The 21,738-nt window shown below is 41.7% G+C and overlaps 1 protein-coding gene across 1 annotated transcript; it reads left to right on the top strand.

The window, feature by feature from the left end:
• The first annotated feature begins 16,867 nt into the window (after window positions 1-16,867).
• LOC147884651 (kinesin-like protein KIN-UB) lies at window positions 16,868-20,172 on the top strand. Its single transcript, XM_087397190.1, has 6 exons — window positions 16,868-16,990; window positions 17,231-17,363; window positions 18,371-18,782; window positions 19,119-19,219; window positions 19,442-19,564; window positions 19,981-20,172. The coding sequence occupies exons 3-6, from the start codon at window positions 18,557-18,559 to the stop codon at window positions 20,170-20,172; spliced, it is 642 nt and encodes a 213-aa protein (XP_087253316.1). The 5' UTR covers window positions 16,868-16,990; window positions 17,231-17,363; window positions 18,371-18,556.
• Window positions 20,173-21,738: the final 1,566 nt, after the last annotated feature.

Raw genomic sequence — 21,738 nt, 5'->3', positions numbered from 1 at the left:
GATTAACCTTAGAAACCCCCCTACTCCAAATCTTGTGAACTTTTGCCTAAGGTGTTATAAGACCAATTGAGCAACAGCAAGTCTAATGTGTAGGGCATGCGAGTGGTTTTGTCTTTGACTAAGTGGTACTGAAGATTTATGTGTTTGGTCTTATTACTTTGTGAGTTATTCTTTGCTATGGATATTGCTGATTGATTGTCAAAGTGGAGCATCATGGTACCATAACCCTTGAAACCAAGCTCATGAAGTAAACCTTTAAGCCACATTCCATCAGTATATCCTTCCATATATTAAAAAATGGAAAATTCTCATTAATTAGTTATGGAGGAGAGAAAAGGGGTGAAAAGGAAGAGGGAAAGGGCATGATTAAACTAAGGGATAAAGGGGGGAGGTAGAACTTTCAATTAAGAGCGACCACTTAAGAAGGGTACATTAAAGAAGAAGGCACCTGCTAAAGGGGGAGGGGTAATAGGGACCATTTTAAGAGGGTATTAAAGAAGAAGGCACTTAGTAAAGGGGGAGGGGGAAGAAGGTAATATTTTGGTTAGCACTTGGTATGCTCTTCCACTCTATAGCTTAGTGGTAGGGCTCACATGTGGGAAAGCCAACATTGTGGGTTCTAATCCTACCCTCTTAAATAATGTGCACTCCTCTTAGACATAGCTTAAAATAAATTAATTAACCCAATTAAAGTAATTACTCCATGGACAAACATAAGTTAGTTAACCTCCATGGTCCAAAACAAATAGGAATAAACTAAAGTTTGAGCAAGTATGTCATATGTGCCATCCAATATAAATATTGCCATGGAAAGATATTTAGCCTCTATAGTAGAGATGGCAATAATCGATTGATTCTTGCTACAATGAAGGATTGGACTAGCTGCCGACTGATAGACATGACTGGAGGTTGATTTTTGTGTGTCAAGGTCCACACCCCAATCAACATCACTCTAACTGATGAGAGATGTGGAATTTTTGGATGCGTAAATGATGCTAAGTGTAGATGTGGTGCGTAGGTATCCAATCAAGTGTTGGAAGGCTACATAGCTATTAGAGTTCTCAAACCATTATTAACTAATTCACATGTTGTTAGACCACATGACTATGGATCACATGTATAGTTATGGCAGTCACTGACTCCTATTTTGTCTTTTATTGTTGGTGGTGGTGAGCTACACTTATATTTCATAAATATGAGGGTTCAACACAACTAATCTAGTTGCTAGCATGGACCACTCAGCCTTTCCCACTTATCAAACCTATCATCATACCTAGATTGAATGTCTAGCTTGATCACATGTACAAACAAAGAGCAAATTTCAACATGAAATCTCCAGGGGTTTACCTCCAAAAAATTTAGTGTACCACGCGCATTCAAAAGGGGAGATATTTTAAATCCCACTTCTTTTTAAAATTTAATAGGATCACAATACCAAGAAGGGTTTTTTAATTCAAATTTATAAAAAGAGTTGTTAGTTCATAAGTAAAGGGGGTGGTTTTATTGGGGGGGAAATTTTAGTTGAGGAGTTTTTAAAATAACCCTTGAACGCACGTGATACTTAGGATTTCTTAGTAGTGCACCCCGCAAGCATGAAATGGATTAGTTACAATCAAAACCGCATCAAGGACTACATCCTCAACCCACACAACCTATTCACATTGATTTTTTCTTGAAAAACAATACATTTCTTTAGCATAAGTACCTGCTTCACTTAACTTTATCCAATTATTTTAATGCAAAATTGATTAAAAATAAAATCTTTGTGCTCATTTAACAATAGTCATTCAAGATTCATTAGTTATTGGTACAAATTAATATGTACTTATGAATAATTTGGGAGCTATGACCTCAATTAAAGGAGCACAAAGCTCAACCAAAATTGGGTGGAATCAATGCTTCATGCCATGAAATCAATGCACACAAAAACACACTACTAATACTAGTCCAATCTCTCAATTTGGCAAACACACACAAAGACACATTAGACAAATACTAGTCTAATCTTTCATTCTCATCAATGCACACAAAAACACACTACTAACATAGTCTAATCTTTCAAAATTACAACCAAAAAATGGCATAAGCAAGGTGAAGTTATATAAGGGATTTGGGATCTCCAATTAGATTGGCAGTTTCTTTGAAGGATAAATTTGAATGGTGCATGACAAAGCTACCTGACAAGTTTCACAAATGGAAAGGTGTTAAAGATTCTTTTACAAGGAGGCCAGTGGTCAATTGCTAAGCATATCACGTCCTCATTTGTAGTGTATGCCCTACCAATACATTTCCATTCCCAAAGAATGTTTTTAAAAGGGCAGACCGCTTGATGCGTGATTTCCTATAGAGAAAATAGTGGCATTACTTTGCTTGGGATCTAGTTGTGATGGAGAAGTTGGATGGTGGTTAGGATTGCAAGTAATAAAGCATAAGTGTTATGCTTTTTGCTATAAATGAGCATTGAAGCTTGGGGTAAGGTGGCAAGATACTAGTTTTGCAATAACAGGCCTCATGGGATTAGATGACCCTATCGTTGGATATTGCCCTATGTGGCAATTAGATTAAGGTTCCCCAACGTAAATATTTGAATAGATTGATGTAACTTTGGAAGACAATCTTTGCTAAAACAATGTGGACTAGTCTAAGATCTCTGTATTGAGATGCCTCTTTGGGAAAATCAATATGATCATGAGCATTCAAGGATGATTTCCTCCAGTTGAGAGAGCACTTATATATGCTAAGAAACTTTATGGAAAGGGCGTAAGGGCATTTTATGATATTTGGGATCCAATTGGAACGACACGGAGGTGTATATTGAGGATAGATATAAATTAAGGTATTCAAAGAAAAGGGTTTTGCAGAATCTCTTGAACAATTTGAGTGATTCCTTAAATTAATGTATTCCGCTGTGCAACCAAGCAAAATGCAATTGACGATATGGCCCTTGAGGTGTCCCCTCTAGGGGCAAGGGCCATATTGACATGCATTATACAATATCTAGGATGCCACTAGATAGAAATGGCATGTCGATATGACCCTTGCCCCTAGAGGGGACCCCTCAAGGGCCATATCGTCAATTGCATTTTCTGAAAGTTTAATTGTTTTTTTCTAGATGTATCTCCATGCAATCACAATGATGGGTCATTGGAGTTATTTTGGCGTTATTTTGGTCATAAACCAAGGAAATTGTAGTCCTTTCTTGGTATTTTAGTCCTCATTGCTATAAATATAAATGAGGGCAAAAGTACAATTTATCGAGTGAAAATTGGGCAAAAGAGATTACAATGTACATCTATATCCAATAATAGGTTATATAAAAATTTACAACTTATACCAAGCAAAAATTGAAGAGAGGATCTTACATTTATAAAAACTCGGCAATTGCTAAGAGCCTTTAGCATTTCTACTCCAGGTGAGTGCAATGCAATCACCTTATATGAGAAGGTAGATAACATTGAGATCACAGAGCATCGAGGGGGGGTGGTAGTACGCATGGTAAAGATGAGTGGGTGAGTAGTAGATGAGCAAGGGAGCAGATGAGTGACGAGAATTGGAGGAGGGAGTGTGGAGCAAAGTAGAGCAGGGGTGGAAAAGAGCTAGAGGGGTGTGGAGAAAAGCATGTGGAGCAAAGTAGCAGAGCAGGGGCAGATGAGAGTAATGTAGTAAAATGCCAAATGCCATGGATCTTATATATATTATAAAGTTTGAGCCATCGTGGTGGCTGGAGCCCGGGGTTCCATCCATATTAATTGTAGGCCATAGCGATGGAATATTAGGCGTCACCCTAGACAGGCTGGTAATCATGAAGCAGATGCCATGTGGTGAATGAGCAGGCCACTCTAGTGGCTAGTAATAAACTGCCATGTGGTTATTGAACAAGCCACTCCGATGGCTAGTAAATAACTATCAGCCTAGTTGAATCTTAGCCATGACAGACATGGCTGATGAGAGCCACCACCACCTGGCAGTAGTTCCCACAAAGGTAAATCATGAAGTGCTAATCACTCATTACCATGCACTCTAGATCTCTACTGAGCATGCAAGCCATTTGATTGGTAATTTTTACTGCACTCATAGTGATCATGCATTCTTAAGCTCGGCGGTGAGTGGTGGCTGGTAATTTTAACTGCCAGCCTAGTGGAATCGTAGCCATGACAGACATGGCTGTAATCACTCATTACCATGCACTCTAGTACTCTACTAAGCATGTGATTCCGGCGACTGGTAATTTTTACTGCACTCATATTGATCATGCATGCTTAATCTCGGTGGTGGGTGAGCGATGATTAGTAATTTAAACTACCAGCCCGGTGGAATCGTAGCCACGACAAACGTGGCTGATGATAGCCACCACCACCGGGGAGTAATTCCCACAAAAGTAAATCATGAATCCTAATCACCTCTAATCCCTCATTACCATGTACTCTAGTACTCTCTTGAGCATGCATGCCCGGTGACTGGTAATTTATTGCACTTGTAGTAATTATGCATGCAAGCCCAGTGGTGGTAATTGGAAGGTGAGTAATTGCAAGCCACTATGGTAGTTGGTAATTAACTGCCAACCTGCTGGGTCTTAGCCATCACCATAAACATGGCTGGGAATCTTAGATGCCACCACCTCTAATCACTCATTACCATGCAAGTCAGTACTACCGCCTTGAATTAATCAAAATTTGGGCCAACCACCACGGTGGCTCTCACCTTGATAGTGTAGTCGAGCTACAACTACTGCGATGGCTCTCACCTTGACAGTGAAGTCAGGTTACAAATCGCTATTCCATTCCCTTAACCATTTCGTCTTCTATCCCTCTCGACCGTTTCATTCTCCCTTGCAATCGGACTTGCAATCGGACTGCAAACTCAAGCCTCCACTATTCCATTTCCTTCACAGTTTCATCTTCTATCCCTCTCAACCATTTCTTTCTCCCTTGTAATTGGACTGTAAACTCAAGCCTCCACTATTCCATTTCCTTCACTGTTTCATCTTCTATCCCTCTCGACCATTTCTATCTCCCTTGCACTTTTCCTGCAGCTTCTATCCCCTCTCATAATGGACCCTGCACAGTCCAGGAGCTCCTCACACAATCTTTCCTCCCCCTCTGTAGCACAGTGCGAGAGCCCCTCCTCCCTTGATCTTGAAATCATGACATATTGGAGCTCCTCTCTCGCTCTTCAAAAGCCCAATTTGGATGCTCTCCAAAACTTCACCAGGTTGATACAGGAGGTGAACATGAAAGAGGGGCAACGAGTCTATCAAGGTCAGTAGATTACCATCAATGAAAGTGTGATTGGAAATGCTCTAGGAATTTCTAGACGCAGTTTGCAAGCACACTTTTTCGAGAAGCAGTGGAAGAGACAGCATAATCTAGATGTATACCCCAACGCTCAGATTAAGTAAAGATGGTGGAGTTAAGATTTCAAGCTTGCCAATAGACCTCCAAGATGTGTTGAAGAAGACCATTCACTTCTTTCCTGATACGAGAGGAACTTGCAAGTTCTGGTAGGTTCAAGCAGCAGTAGAGCAACTGAAAGGATGTGTGTATCTTTCTCAAGGAAAATCTCCAAGCGCATGTTAACCAACCTAAAGAATTGCATGGATGGAAAATCCCAATTGTCATCTTAGTCTGTTGGAGTTGCAATGCACCTAATGGCATCTACTCTGAAAGGGATTTTTGACCAATACGATAAGCAGATGTCTCAGAAGGTGACTTTTCTACAAGAGAAATCAAACGATGCAGCAAAGGCAACGCAACTTGAGAAAAGTCTTAGGGAAGGTGCAAAAGCCAAGGTAGAGGAGACACAAGAGCAAGCTAAGGCCGCTAAAAAAAAGGTCGACATGGAAAGGCATAGAAGAGAAGAAGCAGAGAAGCACATGAAGGAGCTCCAAGATAGGCTTGAAGAAGTGAGAAATGATGGGGACATGGCGGACAAGGAACTAGAAAAGATGCAAAAGAACCTTGAAGATCAGAGAGCTGAAAAGGAGGGTCTTGACAAATGGCTCTACAACATGCAGAATGCATTGAACATTGAAAAAGACCAGATGATGGAGGAGCTAAAAAGGGAGAATGCAGAAACTAGAAAGGTGATGCAGGAACTACGAGAGAGCTTCAAGGCCAAGAAGGATGGGGTAGAGGGCAATCGGGGTGGAGAAGACAATGAGGCAACTCTCTAGGCCAGGAAGGATGCAGAGAGCAGTCACAATGGAGCAAGTTGCAGCAGCCACCACGGTGGAGCAATTTGCAGCAACCACAGTGAGGGTTGTTTTTTCGAAACACTGGTGGAAGTCCAAAGAGTAAGCTATTGTAAGACCCTGCAAGAAGATTGCAATAGGGCTGTGCACAAGCTTGCCGTGGCTTTTGACAGTTATGAAAAGTAGTTCGTCGTCCTGAGAGATTTCCAAACTAGAGTGGAAGTCTTGGAAACGGCCCATGAAGATGTTTTTGAGCAATTTAAGCAGCTTCAACAGATGCTGAGGGATTTAGATGAAACTATAGCACACAGTGAGCAAAAAGTGGAGGACACACCCATCTAGACTAGTACCTTTTATGCTTGAAAGGGGCACACTTTTCCTTTAGCATATTTTTGATCTACTCAACTTGGAAGAAACATGATCCTTTGCATGTGAAGTTGCGTTATGCTTCACTGTTGTTGCGTTAGAATTACCTAATTGATGGATTTGTCAGATTGTTGGAGTTTTTTTTAATTCGGATTCCCTGGATTCATTCTGCTCTAGAATTGGATGATAGCATCAACATTCATTCCCTGGATTTGTTCAATAGATCCATCAACCATTGAAACCATACCTACTGCATCTTCTATTACTGTCTGGGTTTTTGCCAACGATCGACTAAGCTTTTCCTATATCGCTCAGTGTTACCCTCTTGCACAAAGTTTGTTTTGCTACCTTTGCCATAGCTACTCTAGTCTCAAATGTTACTATTCTTTTATCTACACTAGCCATAGTTGCTCCAGTCCCCATTGTCTTTTGAAATACTCCTTCCCATTATCGATACTATGCAAGAGAGAATCTCTCCATCTCTTACAGCTATTGATTGCTCATTCAAACCATGGATGAGTACTATGGAGCATCCGTGAAGCATTCCTATTCCCTCTACGATGATGAGCAGCTTGACCGAGGTGGCCAAAGCAAGAGACGTCATGTCTCTGATTTTGACGAGCCTCCCTCCTCCTCCCCGGATACAAAGTATAACATCCTCTGCGTGAGCAAAGAAATGATGAAGGGGAAGAGGCAAAATCAAGTATTGATATGTGGAGATTGAGGCCGGATATGGAGTGAGCTCTGTGAGAACTACCTAGTGGCTATGGAGGTTGAGAAACGATGCAAAATACATTGGCAATGACAAAATGCACCCATTTCTTTTGTGGCAAAACAGACCCATTTCTAATCTTCAAAGTTTGATCCACTCCTCAAGTGCACATCAGCTTGCCAATTTTGTCATGTGCTTGCCTACAATGTCGTGTCTTGGTTCTCCCCATAGCAACAACTCTTTGTTCTTTCGCATACCACACCAACAGTCCTTCCATCTTGAGCAGCATCTCTTTATTCTAGAACAACAACTACTTTTCTTTGCAACAATCTTCAATCTTTCCAATGCAGCAACTCAGCATCTGCATTTCTTCTTCTAGTAGCATCATTTTTTTGTTTTTGTAGCAACATCCTTTTCAGCAACATCTTTTGGACAATAGCAACTTGTGTAAGCCCTTTCACCTCAATGCCAAGGCCTTCTAAGGAACGAACCAACTGCAAGATCGCCAAATGTGTTGTGGGCTAAACTTGCCCAGAACAAATATATGCATAAGCAATGCAAAGACAACAAGTCAGTGCATAAACAGAAGCTATGCGGACAGAAGTCAAACTATATTACGAGCTCAAAATGTATCCTTCAAGGCAGTGAGCTGGTTGATGATACTATTGCATTTTTGGATGCAAACACCTAGAACATCACATCCTTTAGAGAAGCCTTGGATTTGCTTTGCCTTGTTGCAACAGGTGCTCACATTAATTGGAACAAATTCAATGGTTTTTGGATTATTGATGAGGACACCCCAGCTTGGGGGGCTGATTTTGGTTTTAATTGGATCCACAGGGGAGTACCTATCAGGTATCGTTGGCGTGGGCATATGTTCATCGTATCAATTTGCTCCTGTGCTTAACACTGTTAGAAGGAAACTTCTCTTTTGGAGCTCAGCCAAAACTTGACCTCACCTTCAGGGTAGTGGTGCTAAACCTGTTCTTTGATGTTCACTCTAGGAGTAAGCTATCTAGATCTATGGATGATTCAACCTGTCAGGGTTGTAGGTCATGTGGAACAATGTTTCTTAGAGTGAAGATGGTAGCTACAACCCAAGTCACATTCCCTTGAACTCATGGAGACTTCACTTTATGGAGGTGTCCCATAAAGTATTCACAATGGGACCTCGAGAAGGGGGAATGGACTGCCAAGAGAAGAGCCTCCTCTTCTTTCGATACACGGTTAATAATGCCAAGAGATTCCAAATTGCTTTTAGAGGATGGAAACCTACCATATCTCTTCGGTCTGCGAAAATCAATTTGGGAAGAGAGTCTAAAAATCCATAGGAATAGAAAATCTACCCTTTTATATTGGCTTTCTATTCATAGAGGGATTGTCGTGAACCAAGGGAGGTTGAGGTCAGGGGCAGAGACTCCATTTGTCCTCATTGTCACTCTACTGATGATTCTATCTAGCATTGCCTATGGGACTACAGACAGCAAGCAAGAATGATTTGAAAGGGGATAGCTACACTAAATCATGGATTTCCCTCTCGGGGCCTCAAGTGTCCTATACGAGACATGACTCTTCTTAGACCCTTTCAGTTTGATGACACTTGGTTGAGGCATTCTCTTTGGAAGAAACACTTGGCTCTCTATAAAGACCTTTGCATGCACCTGTAGGTACTTTGTGGGACATTTTGGTGACCATATCAGCATGGCATATTTGGAGATCCAGATGTACACAAGATTTGGATGATTCCTAGGTTCATTCTACACATACATTGGTCAGTATCTAGAAGGACACTGTACATACTTGAGTAGCCCTTTGGAGGACAATGTAGGGGTCTTCACAAGTAGCCTTGACTAGGAGGAGTATTTCTTGAGGGACTGAAGTTGCTTCCCATTCTTCTCGAAAGGCTCCATAGGGTTGAAATGGCACTATCATTCCTCTTTCTTTGCAAGTGTTCTTATGCTTATATGATTGGATCTTAGGGTTCGGTAGGTCAATCTTTGATATGTCATAGCATATGTATTTATCCACAAATTCTTCTATCTCCTTATTTGTTGGGACACTGTACGTAGGTGACCCTTGGATCCCCCTCTCTACCCTCACCCTTCACCATCTCCCACTCTCTCTCTACAAGTAAAAGTTTTAGTTGGACGGAGTTTTAAATGTGGTTTAAGTGATTGATTATGTTGTGTCCCACAATGAGAATTTTATCATGTTGGAACTTGACTTAGAGAAGTTATATGATAAAGTGAGCTAGGACTTTGTGATCAGAACAATGGAGAGATGAGGATTTGGTGTGGGCTTTCTATAGAATGGCTTATATGTTATTCATGAATTCTTATGCTAAATTCTCACTTAATGGGTATCATTATGATAATTTTTGCTTAAAAGAACTATTTGGCAAGGTTGCCCAATGGCACTGTTATTATTTGCAGTTCCAACATAGCCATTACTATTATGATTGGATTTTCATTTGAATTAAGGACTGATCAAAGGACTATCCATGCCTGATGGTTCAACATTTTGCTCTCAATTCTTTGCTAACAACAACACAATTTTACTGGTTATAGATGAGCCAAACATTAAAAGTCTTGTAAGAGTATTTGAAGAAGTTGCTTCTTTGTCTAATTCTAAGGTTAATGGAACAAAACCATACCCATTTGGCTCCATTGAAGAGAAATTAGTCAAAAGGTTATAGCTTCAAATGGGTTCAGTATGGAATATTATCAGATATCTTGGTTGTGTAGTTGGAGTTAGATGGTGTGCACAGAGGTTGGTAGAAAAAGTTGACTTGGGAGAGTAAACAAGTGTCTTTCACTAGCAGAGTAGTAATTGCTAAACATGTTATGTCAACCTTTGTAGTATATGTGATGTTAATTTTCCCATTTTTAACAAATGGACTCAAAAGAATAGATAGTTGCATCCAAAATTTCATATGATGTGATCAAGGGCATGATATACCATGGGAACTCTTCACTATGCCACCAAAAGAAGCAGGTGGCCTTGATCTAGAATCTATAAAGGACAAATGCATGAATCTCATTATAAAATGGATTCTAAAACTTGAAAGTGGATAGTCGTGGGCTAGAATATCCTATCTTTTGATTTGCAATAATGGTCCGTACGGAATTACTTCCCCGTGGCAAGATTTAGTTCTTTCAAATTGCTTTATTAAGGTTCCTCGGTCACACCTTCTTTCTCAATTGATTTGTGTATGGAATATGGAGACTCCTAAATGTGAGTGGAAGCAATTAAGAACATTTCACCATGATGCATCACTAGGCAAGTCACTTTGGCTATCCAATTGGGCATTTGAGGAAAGACCATTTGTTATCAGTATTCACCCAAGAGTGGTAAGAAGATTGTTTAATAAACGGTTGAAGACATTTGGAGACATATGGGACCCTGGTGGGAACTAGTGGATGGAAGTACATTCTTTAATTTGATAGGTACCACCTCTTGGACAAGGAAGGGAGACATTTGGCTAAGATGATTAGTAGAATTAAAGAGGACTCGCCAACTAGTAGTTTATACAGACATGTTGATGATTATTAGGGCTTTTGTTCATCACCTAGTAAACCTCTATTGAAGTGTTTGCCTAAAGATTTTTTTTTTTTGGCCAAGCATATGCTGATCATTCCTTTTTCTTTTTGCAAAATAATGAGTCAGAGACCATGTAGATTCTTGAGCTTTATGGCCTCATGGTTGACTTTGGAGGTTGTATTTGGGCGTTTTTAGCGTCACATTCCTAGTTGTCCATTTTCTACTCATTTGATTCATGAATGGCAACAATCGCTCTCTCATTTGACATGGTCAAGCCCAAATCCTAGCAACAACCTTTAGGAGTAGTGCATATATTGGATCCATGTATCTCATTTTCCATGCATATATTTGATCCATGCATTTCATTTCCCATTGGCCCACTCTTAGCCTCCTGAGGCTTATCTTCTCCATCGCATGGACATCTGTAATGTGGATAATGTGGTAGATGAGAGGGGCGGCACCCTTTGTTTCTATCAAGCCAAGAGGAGATATCAATTTTCATGCTATTATTACTATGTTGTGGCTTTTCTATCAGGCCACAAGGAGATATCAGTTGGGTATGCACCATAGGCTTGTTTGGCATGCTACTATTACTATGTTGTAGCTTTTCAACCAATTCCACGATTATTCTTTGCTTTTCCACTCTTGGATTGGAAGTTTGATCGAGGGAGTCCAAGCGATTCCTTCTTCTCCTTTGTAGATTTGGGGGGCTTCCCTTTTTTGAGCCTAGAGCCTCGAGCTTTGAGCTTGCATTTCCAAGATAGCTTCAAAAGACAGCCACCCAAATTACTCTTTCTTGGAAAAAGGGTGACATATATGTCCTTTGAAGGAAGTACTCAACCATGTGCAATGTGAGGCTTGAAGTCTTGGAGTCTTACCCAAGTGCAAGGGTCACCTTTTACTATTGTAATTATCATAGGATGTCTCTAGAACAAGATGAGTCCTAAACTCAAATCACGTACTCAAATTTGTGTGTGTGTGTGTGTGTGTGTGTGTGTGTGTGTCTCACACACACACACACACACACACACACACACACACACACACACACACACGATAGTTTTTCATATTTCCTACATATTTGGGTGAAAGGATAGTAATTTTACATGTCATGCATTATACTTTTGTATTGTACTTATCCGAGCTACGGTTTACAGATCGTCAATCCGAGCTACGGTTTGAGAGTTATGACCATTTTTAAATCATCATCACATCTCCATGGACCATTTCTTTGGTGAAAGGCTCTTTTAAGTATGAAAAGTATTATTTTTAACTACATGATTAGATGGAGCGCAAAAATTAGATCACTTTTTCTTTTTACAGCTCAGCAATCTGAGCTACGATTTGAGAATTATGACCCGTTTTTTATGTATGGACACTTTCTCCAGAGAAAGGGTGCTAGGTGGATGCAAAGACTTAATTTTGATTGCATGGTTAAATAGAGCTTAAAATTTCCATCTTTTTTTCTTTTTATAACTCGTCAATCTGAGCTACGTTTGAGAGTTATGACCATTTTTTCACCATCATCACATCTCCATGCACCCTTTCTTTGGTGAAACAGTCTTAGAAGGATGAAAAATATTATTTTGAACCATATGGTTAGATGGAGCACAAAAATTACATCACTTTTTCTTTTTACAGCTCAGCAATCTAAGCTATGGTTTGAGAGTTACGATCCACTTTTTATGTTCATCACATCTCTATCGACCCTTTCACCAAAGAAAGGGTCCTAGAAGGTTGCAAAAACTACTTTTGATTCCATGGTTAGATAGAGTACAAAAGTTCCATCTTTTTTTCTTTTACAGCTCGTCAATCTGAGCTACGGTTTGAGAGTCATGACCATTTTGTCACCATCATTACATCTCCATGGACCCTTTCTTTGGTGAAAGGGTCTTAAAAGGATGAAAAATATTACTTTTAACTGCATGGTTAGATGGAGCACAAAAATTATATCTCATCATTCCGAGCTATGGTTTCAAAGTTATGACCATTTTTTCACCACCATCGAAGTGATGTATGTGTGGCCGAGGCTGTGGTTGGATAAGGATGATGGAGGATGTCGGCACCCACATGGAGGAGAAGGAAGGATGTGAAATTGGATGGAGTATAGCAACAACAACCAGAGGATTAGGTGACAAGGGGAGCAACAATGATCGAGTGGATCCAACAATTCAGGGCGTATGATACATGAAAGGTCATGATTGAAAAAAAGACTAGATGCAAAGGCTTTTTATAGGTTACATATTATGTGTCACTAGTAGACAACTCAAATGCACACACATCAATGCTAGTTACAAGGCTTGTGAGTGGATGCCACATTTGTCTTTACTGTGTCTAAGTAGAGGCACATACCCACCACAATGGTTCCCATGCCACAATTCGCCTGGTGTCACATCCTAGGGGTAGGGTCTTCACCCAAGTTTGGGGAGAGTTAAGGAAAACCTAGGGTTTGCCTCCCCCTTTTTTATATATATCCTATCCACATCCTTCTCAAATTCAATACATCATTCCATGCTTTCCATTTCTAGATTGCTCTCTCTCTCTCTCTCTCTCTCTCTCTCTCAGGCATCCTACTTGGGACTAATGAGATTCTGGTGCTCATGCTTTGACATTCCATTCCACTATTGTATCTTTGCATTCTATTATTTAAGTATTCATGCTTGTGTTCTCTTCACACTCCATTGATTCATTTAGAGTTCTATGTGTGGTCTATCCACTTTTTGATATCATTCACACAACAAAAAAATAGGTAATATATATGCCGATAGGTTGTTGGAAATATTTGTTTGGAGCATGTACTATGCCAAAACCATATAGCAATGAGGAGTAGTTTCTTAATTCTAGGGCCAAAAGTCATATGATATACCAATGAGTGGTTTGACCGTAGGGAAAAGTTGCAAAAAGGGGAATATGTACCAATAGGAGATGAGAAGATGCACAAAATTACATCATGTATCATTTCTTGAAAAGAATGATAGTCAAGATGCACTCAGAGATGTGCTCTATGTTGAGGAACCTTGCTTGAGTAGGTTGACTAGAGTCTACAGGCTTGTTTCAACAAATATGGATGCCTAGATAAGAATTTCATATTAGATGCCCTTGAAAAGGATTTTCACATATAATATGCACATGAGTACATAAAAGAGGGGCCCAATGAATGTGGATAAAAGTGTACATTGTACAGTGATTGAAAAAAGTGATACAGTACAAACGCTTGGCTAGTTGCCTGAAAATATTTTTGTAGAAGAAGTCTCTAATCTTTGTACTTTTTCTATAGTGTGCACCCAAGGATCTCATCAAAGAAAACTTCTTGTTGCTTGATAGTCTGGTTTCAAAGGGCTTCATGAGTCTGAAGCAACAATGGATGGTTGAAAAAGGAAACACTTAGCAACAACATACGTTGAATGCAGATATACATTGCACTACTGAATACATGAATATACAATTATCTTAAAGATCATAAACAAGAAGTAGGCAACCATTTGCAGAATTAGTGCACACACATCATCGGTGCATACCTATCTACTTGTGATTGTGCATACCTACACAACCTATAATTGAAGCATGATTGATAAATCATTCCCCCCTCAAGTGTGACTAGAGAGGTCAAGGGACACCAAGGGAAGGAAAAACATCCAAAAGGGACTAAAAAAATTCAAAGCGTGGACAATACGCCGCTTTATTTTGTCGTATCCACACAAAGCAGGCCCCAAATAGTCAGAGCAATTTTTTTTGGAATGCTAGAGATGTAGGTGCCGAGTGTTTTCCACATATGTACAGACACATTTTTAGAATTTGACACTAGTAGCACATGCAAGAGTAGTGAAGGCAAGAAACTTTGATGTGAACTCTAATGTGCTCTCATGATGCAAAGAAGGATACTTTGTTCTCAAGGTTATCTAATGCCTACTTATAGAGAATAGAGAGATTGGTGCTATGGAAACTAAAGTGTACAAACCCCTAGCCCAGAAGCAATGAATTCAAAAGAGAGTGTGGATACTAAACCACCTCTTCATAGAAGCACGAATTCTGTAATCCAACATCATGCACAAAATAGCAATTCTATGGACTACATGTATTAGAGCACATTCCCAAGCAATCAATGTATAATAATTGTGACTGTCATCTAAAGTAATCCTCACAACAAAATTCTATGAAAAAGGGCAATTGAAGTTCAACAATATGCTTAGTTGAAGTTATCTTCTCTTATGTCGAGCTTTTTCATTTTTAGTGAACTCAACTTGCGTTGCGCTCTTCTATGATTCTTCATTGAATTACAATGTGATGACAAGAGAATGGACTAAGCTATGTAAAGCTTAAAGCTTCTTTACTTTAACTTGCTTTGTAATTTCTTGCATTACATGTTTTTTCAAGGATTTTCATAATCAACGGTTAAGATTCAAGCTTCATGGAGGCTCATGATGAGGAAAATTTGCTAAACCAAAGAACATTTTGAGCAAAATCTCCTATTGTATGCAAAAATAAGAGTAAGAGTATCTCGTAATAAATGTTCGTGAAAATTGAGGTTTAATGTCAAGTGAATTGCCATGATAAAATTATTTTTTGTTTTTTTTCCACTACCCCCCCCCCCCCCCCCCCCCCCCCACACACACACACATGGCCAACTACGAGGGGCACAACCGTCCATGGCCTACGCTGAGACAGGTAGTAGATGTCTTTTCAAGGGAATTGAATGCAGGTGCCAGATCGGTAGGCAAACGCTTGAACTGATTGATTGGTTCTAGCATTTGCCCGCATGAGTTTCCAACTGCTCTATAGAAAATTACTTTTTGGAGCTCATAAAGTTTTGTTGGGGCTTAGTTAGAAAATTTTGCTAGCCAAGACATAAGTCCATTTACACACTGAAGCTTTGCTCGCCCGCCCAACCAAAAGTACAAGTGCGAGGTGCCACATGTCAAGGCACAATTGACACCTGAATCCCACTACCTGCCCAAGTTTGGGCGAGCAAGACCCCCTGCCCAAAACGCTTGGGCCAGGAATTCCTTCTTCAAAAGAATGAAATGCGCCTGCAGGCAGCTAGTGGGGCTTGAACATATAACCTCTCACCACATATTCGAGTTTTTACTGGTAGGTGTGCATGCAGCCTCACCTGCCAGAAGCCAAATTATCGGGGCTTGGGTGTGGCACACTTCAAACAATCTGCAATGTGCATTGCTACGAGGGTGCCATGTGGAGAAGCCAAATTATTGAGAGGGCATTCCTGCGATACCCAGCGCCCTGCTCTAGAGTTTTCCGCCTGTGATATCAGGATTGTGAGGATGCAAGAAAAATTTTTCTCAGTGGATTTCTTGTGAAGAGCAGCTACATTTCACGTCAAAATAAGTGCTCTCTTTGGCTGGGGCGATAGTGAAAATGTCGGGAAACGGATAATGAAGCTTAGATAGGATTCACAATGGGGCGCAAACGTCCTAGCAAAAAGGATATCCACGAATAGCATGCTATCATTTCAATTGTCTGCCCTCAAATGGTTTCACAAATGGGCGTGGACATGCTTATGTGGCATCCCAATAAAGTTTGGGCATAGGATTTTTCTTGGGCGGCAATCCAAGGCCGCCCAAAAAAAATTGAGAGGCGTACAATAGTAGAGAATTTGCCATGATAACCATACTTGGCCACTTCTCATTTGCGGATATAGTTAAATTTATCTATTTGTGCGTCGCCCATTTGCTGAAAGTGCTAATGCCGAAGCTCCCCCTTAGCCGCCTGACATGTAGTAGGGCCCATGGTCCAATGACATGTAGTAGGGCCCATGGTCCAATGTCCGGTGCCCATTTGTCAAACCTCCCTTATTCTCCTCTATTTTCCCGACGTTGACGGGAGCTATCCAAAGAACATAGGATCGTCCATGTCAATATAGTTGTGAGGCTTGCGTGGACGCAAACGTGGACCAATGGAAATTGCCACGAGGGCGCCATGTGGACGAACGGAAATGACATGGCTGATGTGACTACACCCTATTATGCAAACGTAATGCAAGTTTTGAATTTGCAAGTCCGTCTTCCCTTCCTTATCGATCAAAGCTGCCGTTGAGACGATTTGATTGATCGGCTTCGTTTCTTTTCGCCGTCTGATCGATCAAAGCTGCCGTTGATTGATCGTCTTCGTCTGTTTTCGCCGTCTGATCGATCAAAGCTGCCGTTGAGACGATTTGATTGATCTTCGTCTGTTTTTTTTTTTTGCAAAAATATCTTCGTCTGTTTTCGCTTTGGAATGCTGTAAAATCAGTTGTGGAAGACGCGAAGTTCCACGCGAAGAACCAGCTACTGGACTTACGTAGCAAGAGATCCGGCAGTGAAAGCCAGGGCAAATAGATTTTGGTGCGGAGAACAAGAGATGCAAGCTTTTGGTGACGCAACAGCAGTAAGTGCCTGCTTGCATTGGCTTTTCGTTTTTGTAAGCAGCTGCAGTCATCGTCTCTTTTGTTCCGAGTACTTCATGATCAGCTCCTGCGTCGGAATTATCGTAGTTTGCTTCAATCAACGGGATCGATTCTCGTTTCCGAGCAGCTATCCCTCCGACAACGTTTTGAAACAGGTACGTGTGTGCTTTAGTGCTTTGCGTTACCTGCATTGATCGTCTCCTTTGTTCCGAGCAGCCTTCAATCCTTCATCTCCTCTGCCGGAATCGTAGTTTGCTTCAACAGGAAATTGATTCTCCTTTCCGAGCAGCTACCTCTCCTTCATCCCGTCTTCATCTTCTACCTCGGAATCGTAGCTTGCTTCAACAGCGATAATCTAGTCTTGTGCCTGAAGCAGACGCACAATTTGTCAATTCCAGTTAGAATTTGTGCCGCTTCAGATTTGTGCTTCTGTCGTGCCAGCCACTCTCTCTCCACGATCGTGCTGCACGTTCAAGCCCCTACGGCGCCAGGTAGACCTCCAACACTACTTGCCATGGCAAATTAAAGCCCGAAGATTATCTCACCTTGCTTGGCGACACGCAACAGCTCTCCATTTCACACTCCAAATCTCCAGCTTTGGACCCCGTTCAGTGTTCATCCCCCCGTGTTCTGTCACCAGATGGTCAGCTGATCCTGCACCACGTCTTTCCAATCATCCCTCTGTGTTCTGTCACCAGACGACCACAACTTCGTGCAGTATTGTCACCATCGCAGCACACCTGCATCCTCTTCTTCTGCATTGTATCGCTGCTTGGCCTGCTCTCTCTGCCGTGGAGACGATTCAGAAAGAAGAAACGCTTGCAACAGCCAACCGGAGCAGCTTGTACATTCAAAGCACTTCCGAAATTTGGTCCCGTCAAACACTTCTGCTTGCCTCCCGCGGCATCTGCGCTATGGAAATATCGTAGCTTTGCCATCGTCCTGTAAATTTGCCCTCGATCACCGCAATTCTGGAATCATTTAGGATTCGGATAGGCCATTTGCCTGTGTTTGCAGGCTAACTCTTTGCTTCTGTGTCCTATTCCTGGTCTTACTTGCAAACAGACAACAATGGTGAATCACGTAAGGGGCAAATGAATAAACAGCGAAACGTTAACGCGTTTCGGAACCGACGTTCTCAAACAGAACGGTCTCTTGGCAGGTTCTCGTTTAAAATTGAGGCCAGCATTTAAACCGCGCAAAAGCAGTGGGAGATGAATTGACGAGATTCCACCAAACAAGATTTTCCCGACAACAAGAGACAGGCAAAATCGTACGATTGATGGCTGCGGCAGTTTTCTAAAAAAATTGCAGGCCATTTTGTAAAATCAAAATGCCATAACAGGGAATGGCATTTGCTCCTTACAGAAGTAGCGTTCCAGGTGGATCCCCTCGAGCAGCAATGGTGCGCATAGAAAGGGCACCCTCAATTGGACCGACGATCAAGCAAGCCGCTCCACCGGCCTCTCCAGCAGCTGTTCCCCCGCCGTCCAGATCGAAGGCTGTCACGCCATCCCTGTCGCAGGCTAGGCGGGGAGGTCTAACATCACGGAACGGAAAGGACGATTCAGGAGGTCTGTGCTCATTGACTCAACTTTCGCATGGAGTGAAGCCAAAAACAGCTGAAATCTAGGACAAATGTGCCTGAGAACACGTTATGACATCATTACTTAGACTCATAAATAGTTAAGCTGGTTTTCCTTTGTGCTTGGTGATCAGCGGCTCGATAACATTTTCGAAGTTGAACGTGTAGGGAGCAAAATCTTATATTGAAGTCTCTCATGACAGATCTTTTATAAAATTATTATCAATTAACCTGGATGAAGTTGCTGGTAAGACTTCATAAAATTTGTAGTTCAGAGGTCATGATCAAGCAGACATTTTAGATCTTAAAGCGTCTTGCTGGACAGTTTCAGGAAGAGTAAGGGTTGCTGTCAGACTTCGTCCAAGGAATGCAGAAGAGCTTGTAGCTGATGCTGACTTTGGGGATTACGTTGAATTGTTGCCAGAGGTGCTTTCCTACAGTCTGCCCTGCTCCTATCTGGTCATAATAAGTACAGAGACTAACAAGTATGCCTGCTTTTTTCTAAGCCGGAGTTCTTGAATTTCCATGGGGAAAGCCCGTTCAAAGCTTTCAGATTAACATCAATTTGCTCTATTGGAGTGAAGCACTTCTGATTAATTTATCTTCTTTTCTATGTATAATATTAACGTGCATCTGGAATTCTTGCAGCTGAAGAGATTGAAGCTGCGAAAAAACAGTTGGGATTGTGATACCTTCCAATTTGATGAAGTTTTGACCGAGACTGCTTCTCAAAAGCGTGTCTATGAAGTGGTTGCAAAGCCAGTAGTTGAGGTTGATTCTTCATCTCAGTACCTCGATAACAATGCTTTGTTGGTAGCATAGTGCTGCTGGGTGATAAGATGAGTGGGTCATAGTAAGTGTGGCTAGGTGTGAGTTTCACCGATTACTGCCCTATCAACTCAAAACAATGGACGTGCGGGAAAGTTTCATACCAATCTAGTCAAAATTGAAAGCCACTTTTAAAAGTACCACATGTATAGGTTCCCAAATACATGTATCCAAAGATGAATTAGAACTTCTAATTGCCAGCTGCTCATTAAAATAACTAGTTTCCTGAAAGGACTGAAATGATCTCCCTCCCTATGTTCCCCGAGTGCACTTTTGCGGCAGAAAACCTTGCTGCACTTATCAAACAATTCATAATGACATGGAATTCTCAATTATGATTTCTTTTTTTTCTTCTGCAGAGCGTTTTGGAAGGATACAATGGGACGGTGATGGCATATGGACAAACAGGCACGGGTAAAACATTCACTCTTGGTAAACTGGGGGAAGAAGACACAGCTGACCGTGGGATTATGGTGCGTGCCATGGAAGATATTCTTGGAGATATATCACCTGAACAAGATACAGTGTCTGTGTCATATTTACAGGTATGATGGTACTAACTTGTCTGCATTCCAGTATCGATGGACAATTTTTAGTAGCCGTGAAAGTGTGTTTGTGATATGTTAAGTTTCTCTATGCGGTCCGCTCTCTGAAATAGACTCCTAGGGTGCTGTCACACTGTCACGATCTGTGACGTATTCCTTTCTCTTTCTAGACTTATGGATGGTTTGATGAATGGACACTTGTGGAAGGGTATGCCCTTTCGACGGGACACTTCCTAATGAGGCACAACCCTTCACAAGAGACATTCTAATGAAGAGACATTCCTATTGTAATGTCCTCTCATCAAGGGTCACACCCTTCACAAGGGGTACACACCTCTTCATGCACATACCCTTTGGAGTACACACCTTTTCATGTGTGACTCTTCACTCTCTATATAAGAGAGGCCCAATTGTATGGATGACAACACATCCACCCAATTGTATGGATGACAACACATCCACCCTACAGTTATTCAAGCAATATAATTATTCCTTGCTCTCTGCTATCTCAGTCTCTTTTCTGTTCCTTAGCACAGTTCTAAATATAGTAAATCTAGGATTTCTTACAGTGGTATCAGAGCAAAATTCGCTCCTGCCTGTAGGAAATGCCCCCCCCCTTCTAGCGTTGATCTGATACATTTTTGCCGCTAGAAGGACATCCGTGCACATTGTGTCCATGGAAGAGATGGAGAGGATGAGCGTAAAATTTTTAAACGCCTACCCGGCCTAAAGTCATCCTGGCCTCTCCATCTCCCTCACATCACAAGTTGATGTGAATGGACACGACCAAAATCGTGTCCTTTCAGGTGCTTGGGCTGTCCCAAAACCAAGGGACACACCTTTTTTACCATGGGACACACCTTTTGGTGACGAGTCTCGACTCCTCACTCATGGGACATACCCCATCGTGGGCAAAGGGACATACCTATTCATGCAGGGTCACACCCCTTTTAATAATAGGGACACATCCCCTCATGAACAGGTGCACCTATTCCAAGGGTCACACCCCTTCGAATAGGCACACCTCCTAGGCCCCAAGTACCTACAAAAAGGGTACCTAGAGGGGTAAAACAGGGAAAAAAAAAAAACCCATCCCCTACCCCTAGGTTTACCCTAGCTACCTAGGGTTAACTAAACCCCCATTTAAATTTTTGGGGCAACTAACCCTTTAGGCAGCCCTAGCGAAAAGTCGCAGCCTCTCCTTCAACAAAAAAACTGTACGGACTTCCGTACCTTCTGCGCCAGCCGTACAGCCTGCGCAGCAAACCGTACAGCCCTGCGCCCTCTTTCCGTACCTTCCTGCGCACAGTTATTCCGTACAACCTGTACGAATTTTTCGCAAGCCTGCCGTACAGCCGTACAGCCTGCGCTGTCAGTTTCCTGGTTCGCCATTCCCTGCGCTGCCAGTCCCTGTTTCGTCATTTAAGCTGCCAATCCCTGGTTACTGCCAGCCCTTACCTCGCCATTTTCGCTGACAGCCCCCCTCGCTATTTGCAGCCCTGGCCTTGCCATTGCAGCCCTGGATACTTGCCTTTTCCTAACAGCCTGTTGCCCTCTCCTTGTTTCACCATT

Source organism: Dipteris shenzhenensis, chromosome 26 (genome assembly GCF_047967505.1).
Source record: "Dipteris shenzhenensis isolate YYH24624 ecotype China chromosome 26, Dip_SZ_1.0, whole genome shotgun sequence".
NCBI lineage: Eukaryota > Viridiplantae > Streptophyta > Polypodiopsida > Gleicheniales > Dipteridaceae > Dipteris > Dipteris shenzhenensis.
This window is presented reverse-complemented; position numbering and strand designations above follow the sequence as displayed.